Source organism: Canis lupus, chromosome 1 (genome assembly GCF_011100685.1).
Source record: "Canis lupus familiaris isolate Mischka breed German Shepherd chromosome 1, alternate assembly UU_Cfam_GSD_1.0, whole genome shotgun sequence".
Lineage (NCBI taxonomy): Eukaryota > Metazoa > Chordata > Mammalia > Carnivora > Canidae > Canis > Canis lupus.
Genome location: NC_049222.1, coordinates 35,634,481 through 35,650,301, shown reverse-complemented (window position 1 = coordinate 35,650,301; position 15,821 = coordinate 35,634,481). Strand labels below are relative to the sequence as shown.

Genomic DNA, 15,821 nt, shown 5'->3' with positions numbered 1-15,821 from the left:
CTGACTCTTGACTTTGGGTTGTGATATCAAGCCCTGAATCAGGCTCCACACTGAGCAGGTAACCTGCTTAGAACTCTCTCTCTCTCCCTCCGTTTCTGCCTTTCCCCACCTGCTCTTACACATGCTCTCTCTCTCTAAAATAAATAATCTCTAGAAAAATATAAACGTAAGCAGGTAAGGCTACAGGAAAACACAAAAAATTAAATTTTCAAAGCATCTTAAACCTGAAATAAAACAAAAATGATTTCTTAAAGCTAATTAATATGAAAATTCTAATTCACATAACCAATAATTCAGTGGGAAACTATAGAATCAAGATACCTACTTTCTCCCATATATTTCAAGTATCCACTGAACATCTCACATGTGCCACAAACAATTCTAGCCAGTACAATTAAAAATAGGCAAAGTAGACAGATCTCAAACTTTTTGAAACTTACATTTTTTTTCGGTGGTAGGAGACAAATATGCATTGGATATTAGATGGTGATAAATGCTATTAAATGAAGCTACAAAGGGAATTATGGAGTGTTTGATTCAGTTTAAATGGAGAGATTGGGGGGCCTCAATCTCTGAGGATGCCACTCAGCAAAGAACTGAAGGGAGCAAGTAGAGAAGATTAGTGGGGACTGGTTTGGTTTCTCACTGAAGGAGCAATCAGGGAGTATGGGCCCTAAGCCCACAAGTGGAAGGCCTGTTATGGTCAAGGAACAACACTGAGGCAGTGGTGGTATAGAATGTGCATTTTACTTAGCAACATCCCAGTGGTCCTAAACCACCATTCCTAGTCAAGAGCACACATAATACTATTTTACTTAGACCCACTAGCTGCTAATCTATTTTCTAACGTATCAAAATGATGTCTTTACAATGGTCTGCCTAATGTCACATACCAGGACATGTCAGAGGATGTGTCACATATACAGGAATACATCACATACTAGAACATAAGACTTCTGAATTCTTGTTCTTATGCTTTGCTGCTACTTTAAAGAAATTACTTAGTCCAAGGAAGAAACCTTCCTTTATTTTCAACACTATACCTGACACACTGTCTCCTTCCATTTCTAATCTTTTTGTGAGTTTACTAGGCCAGGGTATGAAGGTCCTAGATTCCACTGCTGTTCTCTGATAGAACTTTGCACACTGTCAGAGTTCTCTAATCACAATTAATTCCCTCCAGGGGCACCTAGGTGGCACAGTTGGTTAAGCATCCTACTCTTGATTTTGGTTTAGGTCATGATCTCAGGGTCATGGGATGGAGCCCCACATCAGGCTCCGCGCTCAGCATGGTGCCTACTTGAGATTCTCTCCCTCTGTCCATCCACCCCCTGCTTGCTCTATCTCTCTCTCTCTCTTTCTCAATCTCTCAGATATATAAATAAATCTTAAACAAAAAAAAAAAAAAAGAAAGAAAGAAATATTCCCTCCTGGCAAGTAAGCTTTAACTTCAAGCTTAAAGGAGGGCTTTTCACTGGAAGGGAAGCATTATAATACAAGCTTTGGAGAAATAAGAAAAGAAACCATAATATAATTTGTCTTTTCTGAAGGACACTAGTCTTTATATGTTAGAAAAATAGCTTAGTGAAAGTTTTACCAAATAAACTCATATATGATTTGAATTTATTTTTTTCAAAGTTAAAACTAAAACTCCATTTTTAAGTTTTCACAGATCAGGGAAAAACTAATGACGGGTTTACAGGGCTATAGGGAATCTTTTTAAATGCCCCATTCCACTTTTAACCCATGATAAACAACTCATGAGGAATTTAAAAACTAATAATAAAGCCTTCTGGTGACTTTATAGACTACTCTGTTCCTACTCTGGTTCTGATAACACTTTCAAAATAAGACTCCTGATCAGAGGCGCCAATATGGTCATGAGTTAATTTACGTTGCCTTCATGACAGAATGTTGATCGTAAAGAAGAATACTTATTGATTAAAGCAGCTCAGTGAGGACAGATAGTGCAATAGAGATCTCATTCAGCTCTGCTGTTTACCAGTTGCGTGCCTTGAACAAATAACTTATCCTCTCTGAGTCTATTTGCCTTCCCACAGATTAAAACATCTGAAGCTTGGGCAGCCCGGGGGGCTCAGTGGTTTAGCACCGCCTTCAGCCCAGGGCCTGATCCTGGAGACCCGGGGTTGAGTCCCGCGTCCAGCTCCCTGTGTGGAGCCTGCTTCTCCCACTGCCTGTGTCCCTGCCTCTCTCTCTGTATGTCTCTCATTAATAAATAAATAAAATCCTAAAAACAAAACATCTGAAGCTTACCAGGAGGATAAAATGAAATGGGTCTAGCACATGGTTAAGTACTGTAATGGTGGTTAGGTATTTCTGCTACTTGGAAGAAATTACTTAGTTCAGCAAGGAAACCTTTTCTTTTCTTTTTCTTCCCCAGCTTTACTGAGATATAATGATTAGAACATTGTGTAAGTTTAAGGTGTACAATATGATGATTTGATTCACATATATATTATTGCAAAACGACTTACCACCACAAAAATGTTAAGAAATCCATTACCTCACATGGTTACCTCTGGTGTGTGTTTGTGTGTTTGTGTGTATAGTGAGAACATTTAAGATCTACTTTCTTAGCAACTTCCAAATATATAACACAATATTGCTAACTATTGTCACCATGTGTACAGATACCCAGCACTTCTACTTGGGAGTCTGTATACTTAGACCATCATTTCCCCCTCCCCACCCTCATCTCTGGCAACCACCATTGCACTTCCTGTTTTTATGAGTTCAACTTTTTAAAGATTCTATATGTAAGTGTGATCACATAGTATTTATCTTTCACTGAATACCTCACTCAGCAATATGACCTCAACGTCCATCCATGTTGTCACAGAAGGCAGAATTTCCTTCTTTTTTTTATGGCTGAGTAATATTCAATTGTGTATACAGCCAATATCTTTAACCTTTCACCCATCAGCAGACACTCAGATTGATTACATATCTTGGCTGTTTGTTTTCTTCTCTTATTTTCCACACAATATCTGACACACTGTTATCTCCCATTCTTAATCTTGTTTCAATTTCACTAGACTAGAGAATGATGGTTTAGACCATGCTGCTGTAATAGTATCTGACTCTCTATACTGACGGAGTTATCGAATCTTGATAAATTAGGAAACTCTCTTTGGCAAATAAGCTTTAACCTTGAACAAACTCATATATCTTTATATCCAAAAGCAACATGTGAAAAAAAAAACAAAAAACAAAACAAAACAAAAAAAAAACAAAAGCAACATTTGACGTCAACCTTTGCTGGCTGCCAACAAATCCCAAAGCTGACATGTGATAGCTGACATGCTCACTCCAACTCACCTGGCCTAGCTGGGGCCATATTTGGGGTCTCCAGAGCCCTGTTTTGCAGCAGGGCTCCCACGGCACTGGTTACAGTTGGCTCTTTTTTTGCCCTTGCCTACAGAAAGAGCAAGAGAGACAGGGAACAATTCTGTGACCTCAGGTAGCACACAGGAGGTAAATCTGCTTCCACTTGACCAGCAGCAGACTGGAGTCATCTCTGGGACCTGCTGCCCCCACGGGAAGGGGGCCTGCACAACCTGTACCCTAGTTCGTCTGCCCTTCTGCTTTTCTCAGAGCCATGTCTGGGTTTTGGCACTTTCATTCCATAATCAGCCCCTCAGGGGAGTGGTGATATGTTAATCCTGTAAAATTAGTTGTATGGAGACATAAGAAATCACTTAATGTCAATAAGGATAGTTATGGAACATTTTAGTTTTTCATTTTACTTAAAGATGATTTTGTTTTTAAATACATGAACAGAGAAGAAAAACAGACATTGGCAGGCAGCAAATGTTTTAAACATGGAATTCCATCATCCCCATACCACACCCCAGCCTGCCGAGTAGCAGTAGCAGCAGAACAGTTACATTAATACAGAATAAGGATCAAAAGGTCCTTTGGGAGCTTCTTACCTGGCTACCGGTCCCCACATTTCCATGGCAACTACTGTATAAAGATAACCTGTTACTCCATGGGAGAATTCTCACTTGAGCAAGGACAGCTATTAGATTACAGCAGGTAGCTCATCCCCATCCAAAGACAGCTATTTTCGGAGGCCCATATTGGTCTCTTTTGGTTAAGGGTATACACATTTTTAAAGTTGATTATGTTTAACATAGAGACACATTTCAGCTGTGTTATTAACAGCCCTTCAGAAGTAAAACAACCTCTCCCTTTTTTTTCCACTCTGAATAAGTCTCAGTATTAGCCAGAGCCTGAGTGGTGAAGCTGGTGAAGCTGGCATAAGAGAAACAAGTACTGCTGTTCAGATACAGGCTACAGTGAATTTCCTCAGAAAGCAACTAATTTTTCTTCTGTGTTCCCCATCACCACTTAGTTCTGGAAAACAAGGAGAGGAACAGGGCCAAGTCACTGGTTACACTCAGGATGGCCAGCTGGCCTTCGTCAGGAATAATAAGCACTTCCGTTTGCTGCTTCCCTGGGCTCTCTTTGGCTACACTAATGTTGACTTACTTTGTGGACTCATTAGAATCATTTGAAGAAATGTAATGTATCCTTTACTGCTTTAAAAGATATAGGTAGAGGTTTACTTAGAAAACTTCCAAAATTCGGTTGAATTCAAGCCCAAAGCAATCATATACACCACAAATTATGGTGCCTATCCTACCAAGAAGAAAGGACCATCATCTCCATCACATCCCACAGACACTCCATGTTTTAGCCCCACATGGTGAGCTCCTCAGGCCACAACTGGACATTTTGTGTATAATGTCCTCCCTAATTCCCACTCTAGGCCGGTGAACCTATCTGATACTCAAGGGGGAAATGCTGCTCCTCTGTGAAGCCTTCAAAGGCTCACAATATCCTCTTCTTCCATAGTGCTCTGTACATGTCAACTACCACAGCTTCCCACTGCCCCATTTCCAAGTCTTTCTCTTTTGCTGAGTTACAAATGCTGATCAATCAGCACCCATCATGTCTGGGACAGAGCAGCAGTTACCGAATGTATGTGAAGATAGAACTTAGCGTCCACAGTTTGTGGGATATGCTACTGTTGGAGAGGCTCCCACCCCTATTACATACTGGATTTCATGGAAATCTTTCTAAATATGTTTCATACCCTCAAGTATTCAGACCAAGTTAATCTTTCCTTGGTGACTGAGCCATGTTTTGAAACTAACAGCTTTGGCAGTATACTGTAAGTTATATCCCTGGGACCTCTGATGTTTATGAACTGTTTGCTGGACTCCAGTTCTATTTTCATAAATCTACTGTCTTCCTGGTCAGATTGTCATTTTACTTATCTGTACCTATTTATAACAGTTGCTTCCATTCATTTACTTTAACTTGCTGACTCTGTGGGTTTAAATAAAAGGCTACAGACCCCTCTTCTATTATAGAGCAAAACCCACGACCTATAGAACAGTCTTCCTTGTGATACCTTCCCCACTCAGGCAGCTTCACTTCAAGTTTGCAATGCTTTCCTGGATGGTTAAGGCTGATAACTACCATTGTATAAGACAGAGTTTTACCACAATACCATAGAAACACTATTTACATATTCAAGGCTTCATCCTAAGAACCTTCAAACACTGTAGAAATATCTTTTCTACAACACCCAAAGGTGCTGTTAGCTACAAAGCATCCTCAAAAGAAGTCAGCTTTCATGAGGGTGAGTGACAATGCTCATCTATCTTGATCTTTACATTTCTTGGGATGCAGAACTTAGTTTCCTTAGCAAATTCTACCTGCTTGCCCCGAGCACACGAAGGCACAGAGCCAACACTTGGGGAGAGATACTTACCTGCACTCTGGATGCCAATTTGCCTGCTGTTTGGGCTGGATCAAAGACTCGGCGAGAAGACTGATCCTTGCAGAAGTTAATATGTCGGTTGGCTGCAGTTTCATTAAACCTCCTCATGCAATATGGACATTGAATATAATCTAAATGCAAAAATAACAACAGGAGGCAATGCACATTTCAAAAAAACCTCTGGAATGAACTATTTCATTTTATATGAAATAAATGGGATATGAACTCTGCTCCAACATAAAAGAACAAAGTCCCAGGCTCTGGTTTGAGAAAGCATATGCCAGAGGCCAGAGGGGAAGGTATGCAAGGGCTCAAAGAAAGGACATAGCACGGGGGACATTTTTCTGTCTGTACACTTATTTCAATTAAGAGTATACCCTTAAAATGTTTACTTGATATATTTTTTAGAAAATAGATTCATTATACTTAGGAAACTTCCCAATTAAATGATACAGTGACTTCTTATGTAAAAAAGGAGTCCTAGAACCAAAGAATGTTAATATTGATGATACTGAGGGACCCAGAAGACTCAGAGGCCCAGACTGTGGTACCGAGTAGGACAGGTCACACAGAACTTACGGAGCTACTCTCCTTCTCTGTGGAGGGAGAAAGATGTTGCAAATTTATGAGTCTGGGGGATGGGATTTGAAGCCAGTGTCACTGGCAGAAAAACATACTGCTTCTGCAGGGGTTGATTCTTTTCACTGAACTCCTAAGTAAGGAGGCAAATAATAAGTTCAGGGAGGAGGTGAAGTAAAAGGGAAAAGGTGATTAAACAGGTTCAGCTTCCAGGGTTAGAACCTCCCAAGCAGCTCTGTGGGTACTAGACCACCAGTGCTTCTGTGGAATACCCACTGGTCTCCGTTTGGTTCTCAAATTTGCAATTGCTATACAGTGAGAGAAATAAATACGAAAGATCCACGGTCATTTTAGAATGAAGAGATGCTCACAGCAAAGCCAGTTTGGAGCCTACCCCTGTAAAGTAAGCAGGAGTGTGAGATGTATTTTCATTTTGTTTTGTCTTAGGTACCTTTAAGGGATGACAAAGTGGATATAAGCAACATAAGAGAGTAACATTTCCTCCCTGCAGGAAAGATCTGAGACAGCACCATCCTCAGACTCTGTATGGAAGTTTAGGTTAGTGTAGGGTCAAAATTCCTACATGTGTGGATGAATATTTGAAGCAGTGTTATCTTCAAGATTAAGAGTTTTTTGAAGGTATCTTTTTAAACAATTTGAGTTTTCTGTTTGAACAAATCATTTCCTAAAATGAATATTCATAGAATTAACAATTGGAATATGTAAGAAATTGGAATATAGTAAAAAATGAGCACTTAGCCTAATCTTATTTCACATTCTGGAAGGCAGTACTTAATATATATATTAAGAATATATATATAGAATTGGGTCAAAATTCCTACATGTGTGGATGAATATTTGAAGCAGTGATGTCTTCAAGATTAAGAGTTTTTTGAAGGTATCTTTTTAAACAATTTGAGTTTTCTGTTTGAACAAATCATTTCCTAAAATGAATATTCATAGAATTAACAATTGGAATATGTAAGAAATTGGAATATAGTAAAAAATGAGCACTTAGCCTAATCTTTTATTTCACATTCTGGAAGGCAGTACTTAATATATATATTAAGAATATATATATAGAATTAATCTTAATTCTATTAAGATTGAACACCTATTACATGCAGGCACTGGTTTATACTTGGGGGTACAAGGTCTCTGCAATCAAAGACTAAACGTTCTAATACAGAAACAAAGTTTTCCTATGGTGATAAATTCCTTGAACAAAAATAAAATAGGACAGCATTGGGAAATGATGAAGGCCCTACAGCCTGCCTGACTGGTTTTGAGCCTGAGCTCTTCACTTGCTGTATGTATGAACTTCAGCAAGTTACTTAATCACCCTAAGCTTCAATTTCCCCAGTCCCTACATATCACCTATTTCACCAGGCTGCTGTGAAAGTTAACTTAGATAATCCACACTAGGGTTCAGTATAGTAGGTGGGTAGAACATCCTATTACTCTGAGGAAATAGACCCAGAAAGATTGTGTTTCCAACTACCAAACAGGAATGAAACTGCTTATAAAAGTAAAATTGAAAGTGCCATTATTGTGCAGAACTCATTTACAATAATGTAGAAAACAATCTACAGCTCCGCTCTTGGTTTGGTGGTTTCTTCAGTTCTACCAGCTGAGAGTCAAGGCTCATATCAGAAATGCTGCTACCCTTAAACACACTCAGGGTTAATGTGCAAAGACAATGATTATAGCAGTGACTGCATGGCTTCCTCACTCCACCTGTTCGTTCATTGATTCATTGCCACCGTTCTGTGTGTTTGGCCACTATGGAGACAACAAAGCTGAACTGTATTTCCCTGCCAACAGAAATCTCAGAGACAACTAGAAGGCTAGGCGAAGAAGCAAACAATTACGACTCATGATATAAGCTTTAAAAGGAGAAAGCACTAGGTCCTCCAGGAGCCCAGAAGAGGGACATGAAGCCCAGACTTAAAGGGGCAGAGGAAACTTCAAAAAAATTTTTTTTTGCAATGATAATCTGAACACTGCATAACTGAGTTGTATGTTCTACCCTCATCTCAATCTGAGTCACCTCTTCCCCTATCAATAATGGTGTCATAAACATCACTATGTGCTATTTATTTCAATGCACAATGATTCTGACTACAAATGGATTCTTATGATGACAGTGGGGAAGGTGGCCAGACCTCAAAAACATTAAACTAGAAACACAAGGATCATTTTAAACACAAGCATTTTGTCAAGTACCCATGTCTATGTAGCCTGTGAAATGGGGACCAAATGTCCCAGGCCTCACTGAGAATCTCAATTACAAATATTCTATATTATTCTTATAAAGTATCCCAACATCCTAGAAAGTTGAATGATTGGCATACTTACTTAAGTCAGTAGGAATTAGAGTAAATAAATGCATGTCACAAAAACTGAGTCATGAAGTAAGGAACCATGCTGAGAAAAAAAGGAAATGACCTGCAAACTCATGCATAATAGGCCACATTATATATCACCCCAGTTATGTCTGTATAAATTTTCTAGTATTTAAGCCTGAGAATATATGGAGTAATATAAAATCCCCACACAATCTAACTAATGGAGCAGTAATGAAAATATGCTATTTTAGATAGTCATTTTGTTTGATACATAAGATTATAATAAGGGCACAGGGGAAGAATTTAATTATAAAGCTATATTTTAATATAAGAATGTAAGGGCAAAAAAAATTGTACACTTGATGAAGTCTTACAGAGGGAATTATTTATTTTAAGGAAACAATAATCCCCACATTTTAAATCCAATGTGGAAATTAGAGAAATCCACACATCGGGACAGCTGACATAGTTTCATTTGTTTGACTCAAGAACTATAAAGTAGATATCAACTCTGTAGCTTCTGCTATTAAAAGGAAGTATTGCTCATAAAAGATTTTTTTGTTGTATAAGGTTTATTGCCAAAGTTTTATCAAAATCACAGCCACAGATCTTTCTACTTTTATATTATTTTAAGCTACTTTTTCATTAGCACCCAGCAAAAGTGAAGCAATTATTAACATTATTTTCTGGCACACTAGAATGCCCACAACAGTTGTGGCCAGGCCTCTCAGCCAGCTGCGCTGGGAACTAATCCCACCCACTAGCACACCCACAGCAGCTGCAGCCAGGCCTCTCAGCCAGCTATGCCAAGGGCCAGCCCCACCCACCAGTGCACTCACAGCAATTATGGCCCAGTCACAACAAGAAAGCACAAGCAGCCCACATAGAGCACACTCCTGGAGCTCCTGGTTCTGGTGACCAGGGTGGGATTGCAATACTCGGTACCACAGGATATGTTCTACATAAGGCCATTACCTTCAAGATCAGGAAACATAACTGATCTACCAAGTACATTGAAACAAACAGAGAATAATAAAAAAAGAGAGAAATATGTTCCCAGCCAAAGAATGAAAGAAAACCTAAACAAACAACAAAAAACAGCTAAATAAAATGGAGATAAGCAATCTACCTGATAAAGGGTTTAAAGCAATGGTAATAAAGATGCTCACTGGACTTGAGAGAAGAATGAATGAAGTCAATGATAACCTCAACAAAGACAGAAAATATAAGAACCAATCAGAGCTGAAGAATACAATAACAATGGAAAATGCACTAGGGAATCAACATAGATTAGAGGATGCAGAAGAATGGATCAGCGATCTGCAAGACAGGGTAGTAGAAATCCAAATTGAATAGTAACAATAAAAAATAATTTTTAACAATGAGGATAGGTTAAGGTACCTCTGGGGACAACGTCAAGCATATTAACATTTGTATCATAGGGGTCCCAGAATGAGGAGAGCAGGAGAAAAAGGCAGAAAATTTATTTGAAAAAATAATAGCTAAAAACTTTCCCAACCTGGGGAAGGAAACAGACATCCAGGGCCAAGAATCAAACAGAGTTCCAAATAAAATGAACCCAAAGAAAGAATTCTACTAAGACACATAACTAAAATGTCAAAAATCACAGATAAAGATTCTTAAGAGCAGGAAGAGAAAAGCAACTAGTTACATTCAAGGCAATCCCCACATAAGGCCATCTGGTCATTTTTTTTTTGGCAGAAACTTTTTTTTTAAGATTTTATTTATTTATTCATGAGACAGAGAGAGAGAGAGAGAGGCAGAGACACAGGCAGAGGGAGAAGCAGGTTCCATGCAGGGAGCCCAACATGGGACTCGATCCTGGGACTCTGGATCATGCCCTGGGCCGGAGGCAGGCACTAAACTGCTGAGCCACCCAGGTGTCCCATAGAAACTTTGAAGGCTAAAAAGGAGTAGCATGATCTATATTTAAAGGGCTGAAAGGAAATCACCTACAACTAAGAATATTCTACCTGACAAGGTGATCATTCAGAATTGAAGGACTGATAAACAGTTTCCCAGTTATGGCCCAGTCACAAGAAAGCACAAGCAGCCCACATAGAGCCCACTCTAACAAAAGTTAGAGTTCATTACCACTAAACCAGCCTTACAAAAAATGTTAAAGGGATTCATTTAAGTGGAAAATAAAAACCCATAACCAGAGGTAAGAAAATTATGAAAGAAACAGTTTTACTGGTTAAAGAAAACATATAGTAAAGGTCAATCACTTACAAAGCTAGTATGAAAATTAAGACACAAAAGTAGTAAAATCAGTTATATCTACAACAATTAGTTAAGGGATACACAAAATAAAAAGACATAAATCATGGAGAAGGGGAGTAAAAATGTAGTACTTTTAGAATGAGTTCAAACATAAGAGACTATCAATTTAACAAGACTGCTATATACTGAGGATGTTATATATGAACCTTAATGTAACCACAAACCAAAAACCTCTAATAGATACCCAAAAAATAAGGAAAAAGGAATCCAAGCATAACATTCAAGAAAGTCATCAAATTAACAAGAGAGTAAAAGAAGAAAATAACAGAGAAGTACAAAAACAACCAAAAAATAATGAACAAAATGGCGGTAAGTATGTATCTGTTAATTACTTTAAATGTAAATGAACTAAAGTGCTCAAGGGAGCCTGGGTGGCACAGTTGGTTGGGTGTTTGACTCTTGGTTTTGGCTCAGGTAGTGATCTCAGGGTCATGGGATCAAGCCTCATGTTAGGCTCTGTGCTCAGTGAGGAGTCTGCTTGGGATTCTCTTTTCCTGTTCCTTCCCCCTCTCCACCCACGATCTCTCTTTTTAAAATGAATAAATAAATATTTTTAAAAAGAGGGCACCTAGGTGGCACAGTCAGTTAAGCATTGGACTTTCTCTAAAATAAATAAATCTTAAAAAAAAAAGAAATGGATTAAGTACTCCAATCAAAAGACATACAGTGACTGAATGGATACAAAAACAAAACCCACCTATATGCTGCCTGTAAGAGATTCACTTCAGACCTAAAGACACAAAGAGACTGAAATGAAGCAATGGAAAAAGATATTTCATGTGAATAGAAAAAAAAGTGGGAGTAGCAATACTTAATATCAAACAAAATGGCTTTAAAACAAAGATTGAAATTAGAGACACAGAAGGGCATTACATAGTGATTAAAGGATCAATCCAACAGGAGGATATAACAGTCATAAATAACTATGTACTGAACATACGAGCACTTATAATAGACAGGTAGAGAGAAGATGACAGTAATACAATATTTGTAGGGGACTTTAATACTTCCCTTACATCAATGGATAGATAATCCAGACAGGAAATCAATAAGGAATCAATAGCTTTAAATGATATATCAGACCAGAGGACTTAACAGATAGATACAGGATATTTCATCCCAAAATAGCAGAAAATATATTCTTTTCAAGTGCCCACATAACATTTTCCAAAAGAGATCACATGTTAGGCCACAAAACAAGTTCCAACAAATTTAATGAGACCAAAATCATATAAATCATCTTTCCAATCACAACAGTATTAAACCAGAAATTAATTACAAGAAAAAATTTTGAAAAAAAAAATACTTACAGGCTAAACAACATGCTACTAAACAACCAAAGAGTGAACAAAGAAATCAAAAAGGAAATAAAAAAAAACATCAAAACAAATGAATTTGAAAATATAATGTTTCAAAATCCCTGAGACAGAACAAAAGTAGCTCAAAGAAGAAAGTTAAGAGCAATACAGTTTTATCTCAAGAAGCAAGAAAAATATCAAATAAATTATCTAACTCTATACCTAAAGAAATGACAAAAAGAACAAAGCCCAAAGTTAGTAGAAGGAAATAATAAAAATCAGAGCAGAAATAAATAAAATAAAGACTAAAAAAGCAAAAGATAAGATCAATGAAATTAAGAGCTGATTCTTTGGAAGGATAAACAAAACTGATAAATCTTTAGCCAGACTCATCAAGGAAAAAAGGGAACTCAAATAAATAAAATCAGAAATGAAAGAGGAGAAAATATAATCAATAATACAGAAATGCAAAGAATTATAAGGGACTACTATGAAAAACTATAGTCCAACAAACTGGACAACATAAAAGAAATGAATAAATTCCTAGAAGCATGAAATCTTCCAAGACTGAGTCAGGAAGATACAGAAAATCTGAACAGACCATTTACTAGTAATGAAATTGAATCAGTAATCCAAAAACTCCAAACAAATAAAAGTCCAGGAGATGGATTAGCATGTAAATCCTACTAAACATTTAAAGAAGATTTAATATCTATCTTTCTCAAACCATTCAAAAATATTAAAGAGGAAGGCATACTTCCAAATTCATTCTATGAGCTAGCATTACCCTGATACCAAAAACCAAACAGACACTACAAAAAAAAAAAAAAAAAAAATTACAGGCCAATATCTCTGATGAACATAGATGCAAAAATCTTCAACAAAATATTAGCAAACCAAATTCAAATTCAAATTCACATTAAAATAAATAAGTCAGAGAGATGAGAAATACAGCACAGAGAATAGTCAATAACACCAATAATTTTGTATGGTGACAGATGGTGACTACACTTACCATGGTAAGCAATGAGTAATGTATAGAATTCTTGAACCTATATGCTGTACACCTGAAACTAATATAACATTGTATGTTAACTGTACATCAATAAAAATAAATTAAATAAATAAAAATTAATAAAAATAAGATAAATAAAAATTAAATTTAAAAAATCATATATCATGATGAAGCAGGACTTATTCCTGGGGTGCAAGGATAGTTCAATATCTACAAATCAATCAATGTGATATAACACACTAAAATAAAATGAAGGATAGGATGCCTGGCTGGCTCAGTCAGTTAAGTGTGACTCTTGATCTCAGCTCAGGTCTCCATCAGTCATGAGTTCAAGACCCACATTGGATTCCATGCTGGGTGTAGGGCCTACTTAAAAAAAAAGGAGGGGGATAATAATAGTATAATCATTTCAAAAAATAATATAATCATTTTAATAGATGCAGAAAAAGCATTTGACAAAATTCAACATCCATTCATAACGAAAACTCTCAACAGAGTGGGTATAAAAGGAATGTACCTCAACATAATAAATGCTATCTGACAAGCACAAAGCTAATATCAGACTCAATGATGAAAGGCTGAAAGCTTTTCCCCTTAAACCAGGAAGAAGACAAGGATGTCTACTCTTAGAATTTTTCTTCAACATAGTACTAGAAGTCCTCACCATAGAAAACAGAAAGAAATAAAAGGCATCTAACTTGGTAAGGAGGAAATAAAATTCACTATTTGCAGTGACATGATACTATATGTCTAGAAAACCTTAAGATTCCAACAAAAAACTATTAGAACTAGTATATTAATTGAGTAAAGTTTCAGGATACAAAATTAACATACAGGAATCTGTTGCATTTCTATACACTAATAATGACCTAACAGAGAAATTAAGAAAACAATCCCATTTTCAATTGCATCAAAAAGAGGAATGCCTAGGTGGCATAGTCAGGTAAGCATCGAACTCTTGGTTTCACCTTGGGCCATTATCTCAGGGTTGTGAGATTGAGCCCTGCATTGGGCTCCATACTCAGTGAGGAACCTGCTTGGGACTTTCTCTCCCTCTCCTTCTAGCCCTCCTCCACTCCCTGTGTGTTCTCTCTCTCACTCTTTCTCTCTCTCTCTCAAATAAATAAATAAATCTGTAAAAGCAACAACAACAAAAAAACCAATTGCATCAAAAAGAATAAAGTAAATAAGAATAAATTTAACCAAGAAAGTGAAAGACCTATGCTCTGAAAACTATAAAATACTGATTAAATAAATTGAAAACAACACAAATAAATGGAAAGATACACCACACTCACAGACTGAAAGAATTAATACTGTTAAAGTCCATACTTTAACATCCAAACCAATCTACAGATTCAATGTAATCCCTATCAAAATACCAATAGCATTTTTCACAAAACTAGAACAAATAATCTTGGAATGTCGATGAAACCACTTATGACCCTGAATAAGGATGCCTGGGTGGCTCAGCAGTTGAGCACCTGCCCCTGGCTCAGGGTGTGATCCGTGATCTCAGGATCCAGTCCCACATCAGGCTCCCTGCCTGGAGCCTACTTCTCCCTCTGCCTACGTCTCTGCCTTTCTCTCTCTGTGTGTCTTTCATGAATAAATAAATAAAATCTAAAAAAAAAAAAAAAAAAAAGACCCTGAATAGCCAAAGAAATTTTGAGAAAGAAGAATAAAGTTGGAGATTTCAATAGCAGATTTCAAATTATAGTGCAAAGCTATAGTAATCAAAACAGTATAGTTCCAGCACAAAAACAGACACATAGATCAAAGGAACAGAACAGAGTCCAGAAAAAAAAAATTTATATAGTGAATCAATGACAAAGAAGGCAAAAATATCCAATAAGGAAAAGACAATCTCTTCAATAAACGGTATTGGGAAAACTGGGCAGATATATGAAAGGAATGAAACTAGGCCCATTTTTTTACACCATATACAAAAATAAAAGCTCAAAATGGATTAAAAATCTAAATGTAAGACCCAAAATCATAAAACTCCTAAAAGAAAATATAGGCAATAAACTTTTGGACATAGAAGTCACTATATTTTTTTGAATCTGTCTGCTTAGGGCAACAAAAGCAAAAATAAACTGGACTACATCAAAATAAACTGGGACTACTTTTGCACAGTGAAAGAAACCATCAACAAAAGAAAAATGCAACCTACTGAGAAAGATATTTACAAATGATATGTCTGATAAGGAGTTAATATCCAAAATATATAAAGAACTCATACAACTCAACACCAAAAAAATCCAATCAAAAAATGGGCAGAGGACCTGAACTGACATTTTTCCAAAGAAGACATACGAAAAGTCTTCAGGCACACATGAAAAGATGTTCAACACTACCAATCATCAGGGAAATGCAAATCAAAACCACAATGAGATGATACTTTACACTTGTCAGGATGGCTAGAATAAAAGACAGGAAATGACAAGTGTTGGTAAGGA

The 15,821-nt window shown here is 37.0% G+C and overlaps 1 protein-coding gene across 8 annotated transcripts in view; it reads right to left on the bottom strand.

Moving 5' to 3' along the window:
• ZC2HC1B (zinc finger C2HC-type containing 1B) overlaps window positions 1-15,821 on the bottom strand; it is a 52,215-nt gene that overhangs the window by 13,331 nt on the left and 23,063 nt on the right. For 7 of the 8 annotated variants that reach the window (XR_005353617.1, XR_005353616.1, XR_005353614.1 and 4 more), the window contains 2 exons: window positions 5,807-5,946; window positions 3,340-3,436 (listed from right to left, as the gene is read on the bottom strand). Coding sequence is in view for 2 of the 8 variants with exons in the window: in XM_038526253.1 (XP_038382181.1) it covers window positions 3,340-3,436; window positions 5,807-5,946 (237 nt within the window). In the remaining 6 variants the exon portion in view is untranslated. The remainder of the gene's footprint in view (window positions 1-3,339; window positions 3,437-5,806; window positions 5,947-15,821) is intronic. The other variant, XR_005353618.1, reaches the window with a different exon arrangement.